Source organism: Juglans regia, chromosome 10 (genome assembly GCF_001411555.2).
Source record: "Juglans regia cultivar Chandler chromosome 10, Walnut 2.0, whole genome shotgun sequence".
NCBI lineage: Eukaryota > Viridiplantae > Streptophyta > Magnoliopsida > Fagales > Juglandaceae > Juglans > Juglans regia.
In genome coordinates this window covers 6,622,971-6,638,491 of record NC_049910.1, presented here as the reverse complement: position 1 = coordinate 6,638,491, position 15,521 = coordinate 6,622,971, and the positions used below count along the sequence as shown (strand labels likewise).

The following is a 15,521-nucleotide window of genomic DNA, read 5'->3' as shown; positions in this document are numbered from 1 at the left end:
TCATTTTATTTGCAAAAACAAGGAAGTCTAACTTGATTAGATATTTTAAGTATTCAAATGACACCTTTGCTCTTGATCGGTGTCTCCCTTTGTAGTTATAAACTAAATTAGCCTTATATATGTATATTAGTCATGAAAAAAATATCATAACATAAAATTTATAAAACTGATGTAATTAAATATAATGCATCATATGATAAATATATTTTTTTACTGTAAAAAATCTAGCATGTCACATGTAAACTTATAACTTCATAATTTTTGTCAGTTATCTTTTGTTCTCTTTCTTTAAATTTTTATCTTTTTATTATTTATTGATGTGAACTCATTCCCTCCAAAAAAAAATTATTTTTTGATAGTGTATATATATATATATTTTTTTTATCAGTGTCGGTAAGTTTTTTGAAATGAAATATGTTAGAAGCTTGTTTGGTGGTATTTCACGTCTTTAGCTTTTTTGTATCGTTGGCAACTACGTGGTCATAGAGCTTGGAGAGCAAGCCGCGAATGCCTATGGGGTTTGAAGGCTTCGAGCCCATATTTGGCGAACCCAAGGTACAGTGGGCCACCGCACAGGATTCCCTGTCGCTTCGTCCCTTTCTGTTTCGCGTCCATGCTCCTGATCCTTCCCACCTCCGAATCCATGTCACTGATTTCAACTCTAATACGTGGGAGGCCGTACGCTCGGTGGTGCAGCTAGAGGACATGGTGAGCTTCTTGGTTTGCCCAAGTTTGCTCCAGTTTCTGTTTGGATGTTAATAAATAAGTGGAAATGAAATGAAAGGGTTGAAAAGGAGATAAAGTTGTTCAGTTTATTTATTTTTTTTTTTGCCGTTTTTGAAGCGTAGATTCCTTAATTCCATAATGTGTATGCTTATGGCCACATCCCTTTGTTTGGTTGTCTAGAAAGTAGGAAAGAAAAAGAATCAAAGCATTGAGTCGAGTCCTATATGTTATGCAAATGTTCTTTTTTTTTTTAATTCAAACTTTAACAAGGGAGGTGAGTACATTTTTCAAAAACAGTCGGCTGTTAGAATTCAATTCTAAAACTACGAGATAAGTGAGAAAACTCCTTTTCTTTTGTTCTTTGGGGAAAGGGGTGCGGGGGGTTGGAGTGTTTAATTTTGTCAATTTGGTCTCTTCAACTATGAAGAACATGGGCAAAAAGAGCCTCAAGTTGTGAGTGAAGGTTTGATTTTAATACTTCAGATATGTTACTTATACCAAAAAAAAAAACTCTAGATATGCTTGTCTCACTTTAGAATGCAATTTCCTATCTTTTTCCCCTTCCTTGCAATTTCAAAGCATACCTGTTTTTTATTCTATAAAACCGAGATTTGTCAGACTCAAGGAAATATTTTTGCTCATTGCTAAGACCCCCTTTTGGATTTACCTATTTACTATACTTGCTTATTCTATTTCCAATTGGGGATAAATACTTAAATTTAGAGATGTATTGAAAGAAAATGTGCTGGAGTTAATGCACTCGTTGGTTGAATTTTGTGTGTATTTATTTTGCTAACCTAATGTGCAGAGGGACATCATTGGAATAGGGGGCTCTTGGTCTGAGTTTGTTGACTATTTTATAGCCTCCATAAAATCTGAAGAATTAAAGCTTGTTATGGAGGGAGATTCAAACTCTGAGGGTAACTATAGCTGTTAGCTCATCTCTCCCCTTTTTATCTTAATATTGATCAGTTATCAAACAATTGAGATTTGGATAATTTCTTGAGGAGCTCCATTAATTGATCTAGGATATGATCATCTTCTTGATTTTGTTTTTCGGTTCCCATTACAAGAGTGGTTTCATCTCAAGAACAAAGTGCACAACTTTATCTATTCTTTCTCCTGGATAAGATGAGTCATGACTTGTGAGTTTAGATTCCCTAGGGCTTAGCTTATATATTTCTAGATACTGAGTGGTGTGGTTGGGATGACCTGGGGAATTTGATTAACAAACTTCCAAACGAAAGGTTATCTAATTTTTGGTGTACTCATAATCAGACCATGAGCTAGAGATTTTGTTGGATAGGAGCAGTGATCATATTTTTTGCAGTTTTGATTTTGTCTGTTATTTGGCAGCAATGAAGACAAAGACTTGAGTACGATGGTAAGACTGGAGGGGTGTTTAACTGTCAATGGTTGGGATGCTAAAGGTGGTGATGCAATGGCATGTCAACTATGTCATTGCTAGTGACAAGTTGCCTTGGTGATGGCACTTGACAATGATTTCTGTGTCGATGGATAGTTAGAGTAGCAAATAGCTATTCTCCCAATATGAAATATGAATTCAATCATCGGACTGGGGGATTATCCCCTTGAATTACCCGAGGTGCACTTGCAAGAAACTCCTTGCCGAGGGCCTGCGCACCCCTGGGGGACGCTGTTCCTGGACACACGGTGCCAATCAAAAAAAAAAAAAACGAATTCAATAATGCTTGAATCGTGGTCATTTGAACAAAGAATGGTGGGGATCACTCTTCTGAGTTTGCTTTATAAAAAGAAAACTTTTCTGGTGTTTGGTACTACAATCTCAGCACTGTTTAAGTGGTAGTTGTGGTATGAAGAGCTATTATTGATGTTAGATGTAAAATACAGTGGCAGTGGTGCTAAGGTTGAAAAAGTGATGATGAAGCGGTAATTCTGCTATGTCAATAGTGGTGACTGGTTAGGAGGTGTCATGGTCAAAACTTGAAGTGCATGCTAGTTTGGTGTTGTTCTCAATGATATTGGCTGTCAGCATTCAGTAGTTTAAGCAAAGGCTAAAGAAGTAAATTCAATGGACTTATATGTGTGCTTTTTGTGTTTTAGGTGCTGCATATGCAAAGTTAGTTGCCCAGAAATCCAAAGGAATGCCGCTAATTTCCATTCCTCTCACAAAACTTGTGGACTCTGCAGCTACTGAGGCTATGGCAAACCTTTCTTTGGAGCTCTTCAAAGCTTTCAACAATGTGCGGTATTTATTAGTAGAAGGTTGTGTTCTTTATTACTAGGTTGAACTGTTAATTTTCATTGTTATATTCACAGGCAACAAATTGCTAAATTTTATCTTTTTGGGTGATAGTTTGTTCAGCCCTATAAATAATAACTTATACCAACTATTTATAGGTAAAATATAGTTTTCTTAATAAAAGAAAACGGGCATAGCCCAAGTACATAGGGAGTATATAAAGGAAACAGCTAGATACACATTAGGAACTAGTAGAAGCTACAAAAAAAATCATGAAAACTAGCCCCAATGAAATCAATGTCAAAAGCCCAACTGAATTAAGTATTGAAGATTTTTTTTTTTTAAACTCGTCCACAAAACATTCCCGATCTTCAAAGCACCGATCATCTCTCCAACCAAAGACACCACATGAGACATGGAAATCATTATCCACACAACAACTATTTGAGGGTTACCCTGAAGGCCTCTTTAGCAAGCAAGAAGATCCACCACCCTACAAGGCATAACCCATGTAAAACCAGTCCTGTTGAAGATATCATTCCACAAAGTCCCAGCTACCTCACAATGTAATAATAAATGATCCACGAATTCCCCATTTTTCTTACACATGTAACACCAATTAGCAACAATAAGCCCACATTCACTCATATTTTCTGTAGTAAGGATTTTGCCAAGAGCAGCTGTCCAAACAAAGAAGCTGCTTAGGCAGAATCTTACATTTCCATATACACTTCCAAGGAAAAGGACTGTGGGTCTGGATTATTAATGCCTTGTACAAAGATCGAACCATGGATCTCCTACTCCCACTTTGAAACCACTTCATCCTATCCATCATACCATTACCATGTTCATTGCATACAACAAGCTGAAAAAATTCAGAAATAGCTCCTAATTCCTAATATTGCGCCGCTCTTGTGAAACAAACATTCCACTAAAGGAGCCACTAGATCAATCCATCATATCTGCCACTGAAACCTCCTTATCACATGCCATCCCAAAAAGAGTAGGGAAAACAATCTTGAGGGCCCTATCACCACACCAAATATCATGCCAACAACAAATTCTAGAACCTTCTCCTACCTCAAATCTGAAAATTTTGGAAAACCCCCCATCCATTTCTAATGTTTTTCCACAACCACTCCATGCCCTCCCCTAGCCTCATCAGAACACCCCCCCCCCTTCCCCGGGTTCCCCCCAACCACTCCCATACTTAGAATCAATAACAACCCTCAACAAAGCCTTCTGCGGCCCTGTTCCTGATGATACCGCCACAACCACTTTCCAAGAAGGGCCTTATTAAAATGCCTTCTCCTTGTAAATAACGAATCTAAGACCTAGCACATTTTCACAATTCATCAACCTATATAAGACTTAATACAAATACTTGATAATCATTATTGGCTTGTGCTGGTATTGACTGTTACCCCTTGATTGTCCTTTCAGAGCAAGAGCGCTCGCTTCAACTGATGAAGGTGATATCAACTGAGAAGGTACACTTGCCCATTGATAACATTTGAAATTTACAAGAATAGCTAAACCATTGTCGAGATAGTTTACTACAAAATGAATAGTTTACTAAAAAATGACAATCTTTAATACTCCTACAACCCACCTTTCTAACTCAAGATTTTGCATTGAGCTGGTGTACTTCTGTCTTCTGGATTTCTTTTGGCAACATTAGCTCTTGAGCAATGAGATCTATAAATATAATCTATTCTTTTTATAAGTATAATTTAATGTATCGACAATGTGGTAATCTCAGAATAAGTGGACCACTTCAAGCTAAGCATGGACTCTTTTTTCTATAGAAAAGTACAATCATTCTTGTTGTGTGCTGCACTCCTCTCTCTCTTGTTGGTTAATACAGTACATTCCAACTCGATAAAGTCTCAGCTTGATATCAGATGCAGGAATCATTTTCACCATCATGCTCTATGTAGAACCATATTTTGTATGTAGGTCATGTGTGTGTGTGTGTGTGTGTGCGCGCGCGCGCGCATGCATTCTCTAAAGCCCTGTCGCACCATTTTTCTTTGATACAACCTAATTGTTCTACTAGAAGTTTGATATTAGGATAGTTTGTGGGGCTCAATATATTGGATTTTGAAAAAATATTGTGAACTATTTTTTTTCTATATTCACAAGGAAAGTTCTATTTTTTTCCTTAAAAATAATAGTTTAGTTTGGGGATTGAAATTAGTGTGTTACTGTAAATTAGTGAATTCTTTATTTTCTGGTCACTAGTTACTGTTCAATTCCTTGTTTGCTAATCTTGTTCTTTTATCTGTCAGGAAAGGAATGAAAGCATACAGAGCCAGCTTGAGCAATATTCAAAGAGGCAGAAGTTGCCTAAGATGAATGCCTCTGACAAAACAGATGCTTCTGCTCCTTTTATGAGTAATGGTTTGCAAAATTCGCCAGGTGTGCAGAATGCTTGCCATTTGTTTTAATAAGTGACTACTTCTGCATTTTCAATTAGCAGTAAATTCCATCTCGTTTGCTTGCTATCATCAGGGTCCACGATGAGTTTGTTCTTAATAATATACATATTTTCAAAATTTAGACCTGTTGCTTCTTCAATCAGGTTGGGCTTGGGCATGTTGTGCTGCATATATTATTGATAACTCAAATAAGTAACGATGAAATCTGTCAGAATATAAATTATGGACATTGATTGCTGTAACCTAATTAAGGTGCGCAAGTTGGGTTGCAATCTGGGAGCCTATGCCAATTTAGTTTATTTCTTTTATTAAACCGGTCTTAATTTATTATCCGTAGGGGTTGGCTCAAGTGGTAAAGGCCTCGGGCTTGGGTGTATGCTCCCCCCAGGTCTAAGGTTCAAATCCCCTTGAGTGCAAAAAATCTCTATGGGCCATTGGACTGGAGGATTTTTCTCTTGATTACCCAAGGTGCACTTGCGGGAAACTCCTTATCGAGGGCCTGTGCAGCCCCGGGATTAGTCAGGACGTTGTTCCTGGACACCCAGTGCCAATAAAAAAAAAAATTATTATCCACAAAAAGTTATCAAATTTCTATGAGTAAGCTTTACAAAAATGTTGTTAAGGTACTTTTTCCTTGTTGGTAGGAGCTGCCTTTGATTTCTAATTTTAGTTGCTTCAAACAGTTGTATTTGACAATTTGTACACATGGTGTCTGCTTTGTGGTGGATGTGTATTAAGGTCTTTTAATTAAATGATCTTATTTTAATAAATGTGATGTATTTTCTTTCTGGGACTAGAAACTTTCCCTGGAACTGAATGAGAAACCACAGCCATCCCCCTCCCCACGGGGATCTGTCCCAACCAGAAATAATCATCCCCAGCCCTATCCACGCACTACCACTCAGCGGCCATATCTAAGCCAGGTAGGGCTTGGAGAATCATGTAACAGGTCTGTTTTATGGTCCTCTATAAATATATGATTCTTAGGAGGGGTCTAAGGCCTTGTTTGGTTACACAGATGAGATGAGATGACAAATCTGTAAATAGTAGTAAGATAGTTTGTGAATAGTAATAAAATGGTTTGAGTTAAGATGTTTTATTGGGAAAGGAAAGAGAAAAAGTTGAATAAAAATATTATAAAGTTAAAATATTGTTAGAATATAATTTTTTAAAATTATTTTTGTTTTGGGATTTGAAAAAGTTGAATTGTTTTTTGTGTTTTGTTTGGAAGTTTGGAAAAGTTGTAATATTAGGTAATGATTAGATGAAAAAGTTGAAAAGTTAAATTTGGAATTGAAAAGTGTTTGTGTTTGAATGATATTTGGATGTTGAGATGAGATGAGATAGGATGAGATGGGTTGAGACCATCTGTGAAACCAAACGGGGCCTAGGAGTTAGAGGCTAGGGCCTACTGTTTCAAGGCAAATGTAGAAAAATAAAAGCAAAAGGTTGAAAGCACCTTTTTTAGCCCTAAAAAAGTTGCTTTCAACCTTTTGCTTTTATTTTTCTTAAGCTGTAAGTGAAGAGTAGTTATATTTGGAAAAATTTTGAGCCCTAAAAAAGGGGGTTTTTCGGAGTTCTATTTATTTATTTATTCATTATTTTATCATTACTTTTTACTACTTTTTATTACTATTTACTACTATTCACATAATATTTGAGATCACCTCACTACCCAAATGCAACCTAAGTGCTTTCTTACTGTTCTTGATCAAATAAATTAGATTTTGATTAAAAATCATCGAAATGTCATTTGTGCGCCATGTAGCATATTTCATGGTTGATCGAACATCTTTTGTTTAAATAACTCCCTTAAAATCTTCTAAAAAAATTACTAGTATCTTTTGTTCTCATAATTCCCATTCTGGGTTGTTGAGCTGCAGACAAGCTAAGACCTCAAGATGCAGGCTCAACAAAAGTTAACAACCGTGTTGTGCCAGCACATCGCCGGTAATTTCTCCAGTATCATTCAACATCTCTCTCATTCAACCTTCTATTTTCATATGGTGACTCGGCTATATATTATTTGGGCAGGGCAAAAGCAAGAGGTGTTATTCTGCATGATACTGACGATGACAAAGATACTTAACTGAAAAGATTTGGGAAATGTTCTGTAAACAAAAGATTTTTAGGTTTAGAACTCTGTTCTCTTAAGTTCTTACTGAAAGAAGGAATTCGCACTGGCAGATGGGTCGAGACTCGAGAGTATCTTAGTAGATCAGCTTTGGTTTATGCAAATGAAAACTGGTTGATGTTTTCAATCTTTATTTTCATTTTTGCAGCTGTGCAATTTTATTGGAGAATCTTTTATATATATATATATATGTGTGTGTATGCATGTATGTATGTGTGTGTGTGAAGAGATTTTTTTTTTTGTTGTTGCTGATTATAATTCTGCTTTTATTTTATGACCCACATTGAAAATCACCCGTACCAGGCATGTCCACTTTGCTTATTTCGTCCCCCCAATATTCTAGAATTATATAACAAAAGCTTTGGTTGATTAGCTGTCTAATTAGCCTACGGGTCTGTCAGCCCACGAGCTTCATTTCTATGTCAGTGTAGGGGAGTAAAAACTGCATGGTAATTATTTTCCTTGGTGTTCAAGCACATTTTGTTTTTCAGTGCAAATGAGAAAAGTCCAATCGAAGAAAGATGACCTATTGCTAGGCTATCTGGCTTTAGCCTATGTCTTGGCAAATAACTATACACAGGTTCCGGGAGATTTTTATTATACAATATTCAACAGGATTTGCTAGGCCAAGATTCAGACCAATCACAACGATGGTCTAAAATGTTAATTCCTGACCTGAAATTTCAGTGACTAGTTTATTCAGAGCAGCAGCTGCATCTGGCCATTAATTCGTGCTCCACCTACAGTTCATTCAATTATCCACCAGCAACAAGCTGTGGAAATTGACTAGTTTAAAAAGTTGAGAGATTTGCTACTGAAGGATAACAGGAACAAATGCACAACCCGATCATTCCTATGCTGTTCTCAATCGCATTCCATTTAGAAGATGCATCCTCTCCGTCTCTCAGTCTTGTTTTTCTTGGTGTGGAAGGACCAGCAACCAGGTATGATATTGGCATCATCAAGCCTGCATGAAATAGGAAGACATGTAAAAGATTAACTGGTTCTATCTCGCATTTGGCATGTGTACAATAGTCTCTTCTTTCGCATCATTTTCAGATGTTCTATTCTTCACTTATGCACTCCACATTCCAAATGATATATTTGAGCAGTCAAATGCTTTGAAAATGAAAAACATAAAAACATTGTCTCTCATGTTCTGTTTTTAACCTCTTAAGGCTTTTTCTTTGTATACAGTATTTTTCCGCCAAAACTGAGTATTATCGATAAAATTGTTGGTACCGTCCTAAGAAAAAAAAAAAAACAAATACCTGCTTGTGCCGCTGTTGCTGCTCCTAGTGCTTCCACTCATGCTATTCCCTAGATTTCTTTTATTGGATTCTCCTTGCAAAAGCCTTTTCATCCACCAATCCTTGTCAATATGATGCTTGCTATCCTCAAAAGATGGACTTGGAGAAACTTCTGAGCAGTTGCCTGCCTTTGATTTCATCTTCAAAGCTAAAGAAGTTGGGAAGAACATGTTAAGAAGGAAAGTTTTATTGTCCATACTTCCGATCCTCGACACCTGACTTGCCTTAGTAATGCCTTTATTTTTCTTTTTATTTTGCCTCTTCATCTTAGGCTCAGTGTCAAGATGAAATCCACTCTTTTCGATGATCACCTCTTGAACTCCAGAGATATGCTGCTCATCAACAATATCTTTCAGAGAGAGCTCGAAACAAGACTCGGGCATGTCTTGAACCATTTCCATAAGCTGCCTCCTACCTTCTGCAATTGTTTTTTTCCTTGACGCGGAGGAAAGTTTACTAGAATGATGGTTATGAGGGAGCAAAGGGGAAGATTCATAATCAATTTTTCTTGATGCGATTCTTTCCCATAAAGCTGGTGAGTAAGCTTCAAAACCTTCTTCAACAAGGCTTGTTTGAGCTTGAACCTCCATGTCAGTGCCACCTAACCAGAAGTCGAATTCTGTATCTCCTGCACTGTCATGACTGCTATGGATTTGGTGGGTAGGGCTCACAGAATATAGTGGTTTACTGGTGAATCTTAGCTGGTGATCAAGCATGGTTTGATGAGAGGTAAGTGAAAAGAGAAAGTAGTTTGGTAGTTTTTGAGTATGAGAGAAAAATGGTTATGGGTGTGACACTCTTACAGGGAAAAATTTGTCAATGTTATTTTCTCCAATGTATAATGGAAGGACATAAAAGTCATTGCCGTCTAAGAAAATGGGGGAGACAACAGTAAACGGTCCAACTTGCAATTTCCCACCACTTGTCTTCGTCAAATTTATTTCCATAAGAAAAGGCTGATGACTCATTAAATCTAAATTAACTCTTTTAAGTTTTAGTCCCTTTCTCTTGTCTTGTTACTCTGTGCTCTCAATTCATGCACTTGAAACTTTTGTTATATGTATATAAAATTCTGAGCGCTTATAGCTTGAGCCTTTTTGTATGATACTAAACAACAAGATAATTATGTCCTAAGTTCTTGGCCAGATAAGTAGAGGACAACCATGTTGTCATGCTAAGAACACAAAAATAGTAGTGGCCAAAAGACAGTAGAAAACGAGTCCCACATCTTTGGTATCTCAGAAATATGGTTAGAAATTCTTCTTAACACTCTCTCGAACAAAATCCTCACCTAAGCAGGATTGAAAATACTCGAATTCTTGGTTTCGAAATGTGGTTGAGAGTGACAAAATAAAATACATGAGATATGGTGGATTATGTGGTAATGGCTTTCTGCAACAAACTAGAATATGCTCTTGTAATATAAGTAGTTATCAGTAGTTTGTTTTTTGTTTTTAATATCAGTAGTTCTCACAAATGTTCTTCTTTAAACGTCTTACTACCATACAAAAAACCAAAACGTGCTTTTGTAATCCAGGAAAATGATACTTTTGAAGAAATTAATGGACCTAACTCATCTCATAAAACCAATTGTTCAATAGAGGATTGCTCATTGCTTATAAACATGCCCAAGACCTTGTCCACAGCTAATGTGGGATTATTCCTCAACACCCTCCCTCATGTGCAGGCTAGTATTTTTTCTGGTCCTTGTTACGGGATAAGTAGTGTGGGCCCCTATTCGTCCTGTGGCAGGCTCTGATACCATGAAGAAATTAATGGACCTAACTCATCTCATAAAACCGGTTGTACAAGAGAGGATTGTTCATTGCTTATAAACATGCCCAAGACCTTGTCTACAGCCAATGTGAGATTATTCTTCAACAACCTTCCCCTCTAATTTGGTAAATTATACCAGCCTGGGATGGGGGTCGATCTGATTTAGACTATAATAAGTACTTCGTATTATTGTATATAATTCTCTTGGCCAATTGGTCCAGCCTGCTCCTCAGCAGCTGGCATGTAGTGAAATAGTGCCAATTGGTCCAGCTTTGTTGCAGTTAAATATCCAATATCATGATATGATTCGAGTAGAAATTAACGAATTAATGATAGTTTTAAACTACATGCATGCCACTAAAGTTCCACATTGTTTCAGCAGAGTACATTTAACATCAGATGTGTGACCCTGGTGATCATTGGCCTGTTAGAATTTGCTCTGTATTTGCAGTGTTAGGAATTCAAAGTGCTCTGATGCTGAACCAAATGCTGCAGTGTACTTGTTGGTTTTTCATCTTGTGACTTCCTCTTTCTATCCCTGAATTATGCCTTAAGAACTGTTCCTTGATATCTTTAGAACAACCCAGCACATTTTGTAGGGTTCAGCAATCATGCGTCAACAACAATAACAAAAATAGAATCCATGCAGTGAAGAAAAAGAACCTGGTGATTCGTTGAATGTTTGCGCGCGCGCGTCACGTATAATGATAGATATATAGAGCATAAACAATATATAATTGTTGGTACAGTCTGGTGGCAGAAATAACACATCTTTTTCTTTATTATCTGACTTTTCTTCTTAGGGGTGCTACCTAAAGTAATTTCCCAGACATGTGACCATCTTGTCAAGGAGAGAGAGAGAGAGAGAGAGAGAGAGAGAGAGAATCTTTCACCATATTCTTGAGAGAAGGGCATCCTTGAGCCCTCTCTGGGAGCATCTGCATCTAAGGATTACATAAGAAATAAACCTGTAAACCAATATAAAGCACACCATAACCATCACATTTCTCCACCTACTTTCCTCCCCAAAGCCTTCTTCCCTTAGCACATCTTCTCCCCTAACCACACATGTCCCAAACATGTACTCCAAGCACTTCCCTGAGTTAGAGGAGAACTCATTTATTAAAAACCCTTCAAAAGGATACTTGAACAACGATATGTAATGCATGAAAATCCAATAGCTTGGAATCCCATGCTTTGATATGAAGTAACCAGAGAATAGAAAGAAGGACCCCATGACACTAGAAATCACAGAATTCCCGACGATGAAATTAGGCACCAGAGCACTGAAACACACGACAACGGAATTCGCTGTATACAGAATTAGCCAAATTAACAACAAGAAGTGCAAAAAGGCCATGAAACTCTGATTGAGTCCAACCAGCCAGTACAAGGGTATTGTGAAAATAATGGATTGGATGAGCAGAAATGGGACGTAAACTAGTCCGTTGGCTATGGCATAGGATGAGATTCTGTAGCTTCCAGAAGATATCTCCCTCGTAAGAATCTCCCTCTCTTGCAGAAAGATTGGCAGAGCTTCTGTAGTGCATGATAACAAAAATGTCAAAATGAATGCAAATAGACCAACCCTTTCTTGGGCTCCAACTAGATCATCTTTGAGATTATAAAAGATCGAGCCAAGGACAAGTCCAGAGACCAGCATTTGAATCGTCCGGCAAGTAAAGAGCTCCTTTGACCGAAAGATGTTCTTGGAGAACCTATGAGTGAGAATTATGGTTTCTCCCAGTCTAGAATTTGCAAAGTCGGGTGGGAAATCGATTTCTTCATTGGTGATATCTTCATGATCAATAACCTTGGATTGTTGAAAGAGCTGTTGCAGTGTGAACTTACCACTTCTACTCTCGCCTTCATCATCTCCTTTCTTTTGTTCCATAGTTGATGTCCGCTGTGGTAGCATGTTTTGGCGAAAATGGCGAGATTTTTGCTGCTGTTGAATGGTTTTGATGGATTCAATGGCGAATTCAACGACATTGATATGAAGAGGAAGCTCTAATCCCATAAGTCTTAAGTTCAAGCCAAGCTGATCCAGCGTGCCATGGTGCAAGACACAGCCATTTGCTAATAACAAAATTGAATTGAACAACTTTATAATGTGGAAACCAGGTTGGTGGATACTGAGAATTATGGTTCTACCCCGTGTTTCAGCCATGATCTTAAGCATGTCAATGATTTGAACCGCTGATGTGCTATCCAGCCCTGAAGTTGGTTCGTCGAGAATCAGCACTTTGGGGTCATGTACCACATCCATACCAATTGAAACCCGACGCCTTTCTCCACCGGATATCCCCCGAACCCGGTCGTCTCCAACACGAGCTCCGGCCACACGATTCAAGCCTAGCTCCTGAATCAATGACTTCACCCTGGAGCTCAGCTCAGCTGCTGGAAGCCTCAACCGTAGCTTTGCGCTAAACATTAAGGTTTCTTCCACCGTAAGTAGAGGAAAGAGGGTGTCCTTTTGAGTGACATACCCTGATATTTTCTTGAACTGAGCTTTGTCTATGGGCTTTTGGTTCAGAAAAATGGAACCACTTTGTGGTGTGACTTTCCCTGCCAAGATTTCTAGTAGGGATGACTTTCCTGCTCCACTTGGGCCTGCAATGGCCATAATCTCCCATGGTTTTGCCCTGCAGTTCACGCCCTTCAGAACTTGGCAGGCTCTGGGGCATGGCTCTTCAACCTTGTCTTGTTCTTCTGGTTCTTGATAAATGCCTTGATGATTCTGTTCATGTGGCTCTTTGCTAAAGATCTTAAAAGGGTTCTGTCTACATTGTGTTTGAATCTTGTAGCTAATGCCTATTGCTTCAATCTCACACCCTTGTTTCTTCATTGAGGAAGCTCTATCTCTTCACCACACTCGTCTTCTCTAGCTCAACTTTCTGTACCGCTAACCAGTACCCCAACTCATTTTCTTCTTGTTTATATACTTCCTTATTTAACCCCTGGTCTTGGCTCCAAGTACAAACTCATGTGAACACAGTGCATGAATGCTCAACTGCAAGTCTGCAAAAACACTTTGGCTCCTCGAGTTTGTATGTATATTTCACGTGAAACTGTTTTGTCACGGAAATTTGTATAATATGTTCACGTGGCATGCATTGCCAATGGTACGTGAAACTTTTTGCATTAAGTATTTTATCTCATTTTATTATTATAATTTTTTTAAAATTTTATATAAAATATAATAAATAATTTAATTTTTTCAAGTCTTAAAATAATAATAATATTAATAATATTTTAACAATATTTCATTCAACTTTTAATTTTTATTTCAACTTATTTCATCTCAACTCACTAATAGTTATCTAAAATGGCACCCCAAAAATAATTTATAATCTCTCTAATTTTTTTTTAAAATTTCAATATACTTAGAAATGTCTCCCTCTAATTTTTTTTACAGTCCCAAAACTTTGTTTAATTTCTATATATTATCTATTTTCAAGAATGTATATAGCTTTTCCAAAATTAAAATTAAAATTAAGTTTTGGAGAAATAATAAATTTATTAATATGGATTTCAAAGTTTTTTGTTATACAATATTGAGTTTTTTAATATGGAATCTAAAATGAAACTACAAGAAAAATTATTTAAGGTCAATGATCTATATAAAAAATAGTTTGTAGTTATGTTTTTATAGTTTTTCAAACTTTTTTTAATTTACATAAAAGAAATGATGGTTGCAGGCCTAGGATGTGTAAGCTCCTCCCAGTCCCTTTAAAAAAGTAGGTAAATGTATGACTCAATTTAAAAAAATTATTTTTTAATGGTGCACTCTATTTTTTTTTTTTAAATGAGTGTGTAGAGCTTGCATACTCACTGTATCTAACATTACTCTTTACACAATAGAAATGTTGGCTCCCTCAACATAATTGCTAGTTCCGCCACTGACGTGATAAATGATAGCTAGATTGATCATATATAACTCATATAAGGATAATTGGTAACAAATAGGCCAGCCATATTATACGTATTCTTTTAGCATATCTCGTCTACGTATGTATGTACGTACGTGGTATAGGACTTTGGCTTTCAAGATTTTCCTTAGACGCCATGCATGCATAGTACTACTTCTCATGATCAAGCACTAATAATTGAAAAATTCTTCTCATCAGTTACTATTCATCATCACACATCCCATACTTTATGAAAAATACCTCCATATCCTATGAAAAATATTTCACACCCTATGAAAAAGTTATACGTATGGGATGTGTGATGTGAACAATTAATGATTTATAGAAAAACTCTTAATAATTAATTATTTCATAAAAGCTAATGAATCCTTTACAACTAGCAAATATTTATTTTATAGATACAAATAAATGCATATATGTTGGATGCATTATGACATGTTTGATTTATAAGAGAAATTTAAATATATTCTTTCGTTTTTAAATGCATGTATATGACAATAAATTATGAAAGTAATAATGACTACTACTGATAAGAAACGGAAAAGAAGAAAATATGCTCTTGTCTGCAATGTATTTTCTATTGATTGATTCTACATTTTACAGAATAATCACATTATATTTGTAAAAGTAAATGGTGCTACATATGGAATGTTCTGGTCACTATGAGTTGTACATGATTGTGCTTGTTATGAAGCTTGATTTTTGCAATTCATCTCATAACTGTTAATACTCTCCCTCAAGTTGGAGCATGAAGGTTTGTAATGCCTAACTTGGATCTAAAGAAGACAAACAATTTACGACCTAGAAGTTTTGTGAAGAGATCAACATGTTGTTGGGAAGTGGATGAACAAGTGAGAGTAAGAAGACCAGCACGAATATGGTCACACACCAAGTGACAATCAATCTCTATGTGTTTGGTACGTTCATGAAAAACTAGATTGCGTACAATGTGAATGGTAACTTGATTGTTGCAATAAA

The 15,521-nt window shown here is 36.7% G+C and overlaps 3 protein-coding genes across 3 annotated transcripts; 1 reads left to right on the top strand and 2 right to left on the bottom strand.

Moving 5' to 3' along the window:
- The first annotated feature begins 395 nt into the window (after positions 1–395).
- On the top strand, positions 396–7,664 carry LOC109004807. Its single transcript, XM_018983497.2, has 7 exons — positions 396–708; positions 1,535–1,646; positions 2,812–2,973; positions 4,394–4,440; positions 5,242–5,371; positions 7,275–7,341; positions 7,426–7,664. The coding sequence occupies exons 1-7, from the start codon at positions 508–510 to the stop codon at positions 7,478–7,480; spliced, it is 774 nt and encodes a 257-aa protein (XP_018839042.1). The 5' UTR covers positions 396–507; the 3' UTR covers positions 7,481–7,664.
- Positions 7,665–8,035: 371 nt separating this feature from the next.
- On the bottom strand, positions 8,036–9,618 carry LOC109004799. Its single transcript, XM_018983487.2, has 2 exons — positions 8,797–9,618; positions 8,036–8,492 (listed from the first exon to the last, which is right to left on the bottom strand). Exons 1-2 carry the CDS (start codon positions 9,549–9,551, stop codon positions 8,405–8,407), a joined length of 843 nt encoding a protein of 280 aa, XP_018839032.1. The 5' UTR covers positions 9,552–9,618; the 3' UTR covers positions 8,036–8,404.
- Positions 9,619–11,374: 1,756 nt separating this feature from the next.
- Positions 11,375–13,596, bottom strand: LOC109004806 (ABC transporter G family member 5-like). Its single transcript, XM_018983496.2, has one exon. It carries the CDS (start codon positions 13,457–13,459, stop codon positions 11,501–11,503), a length of 1,959 nt encoding a protein of 652 aa, XP_018839041.1. The 5' UTR covers positions 13,460–13,596; the 3' UTR covers positions 11,375–11,500.
- Positions 13,597–15,521: the final 1,925 nt, after the last annotated feature.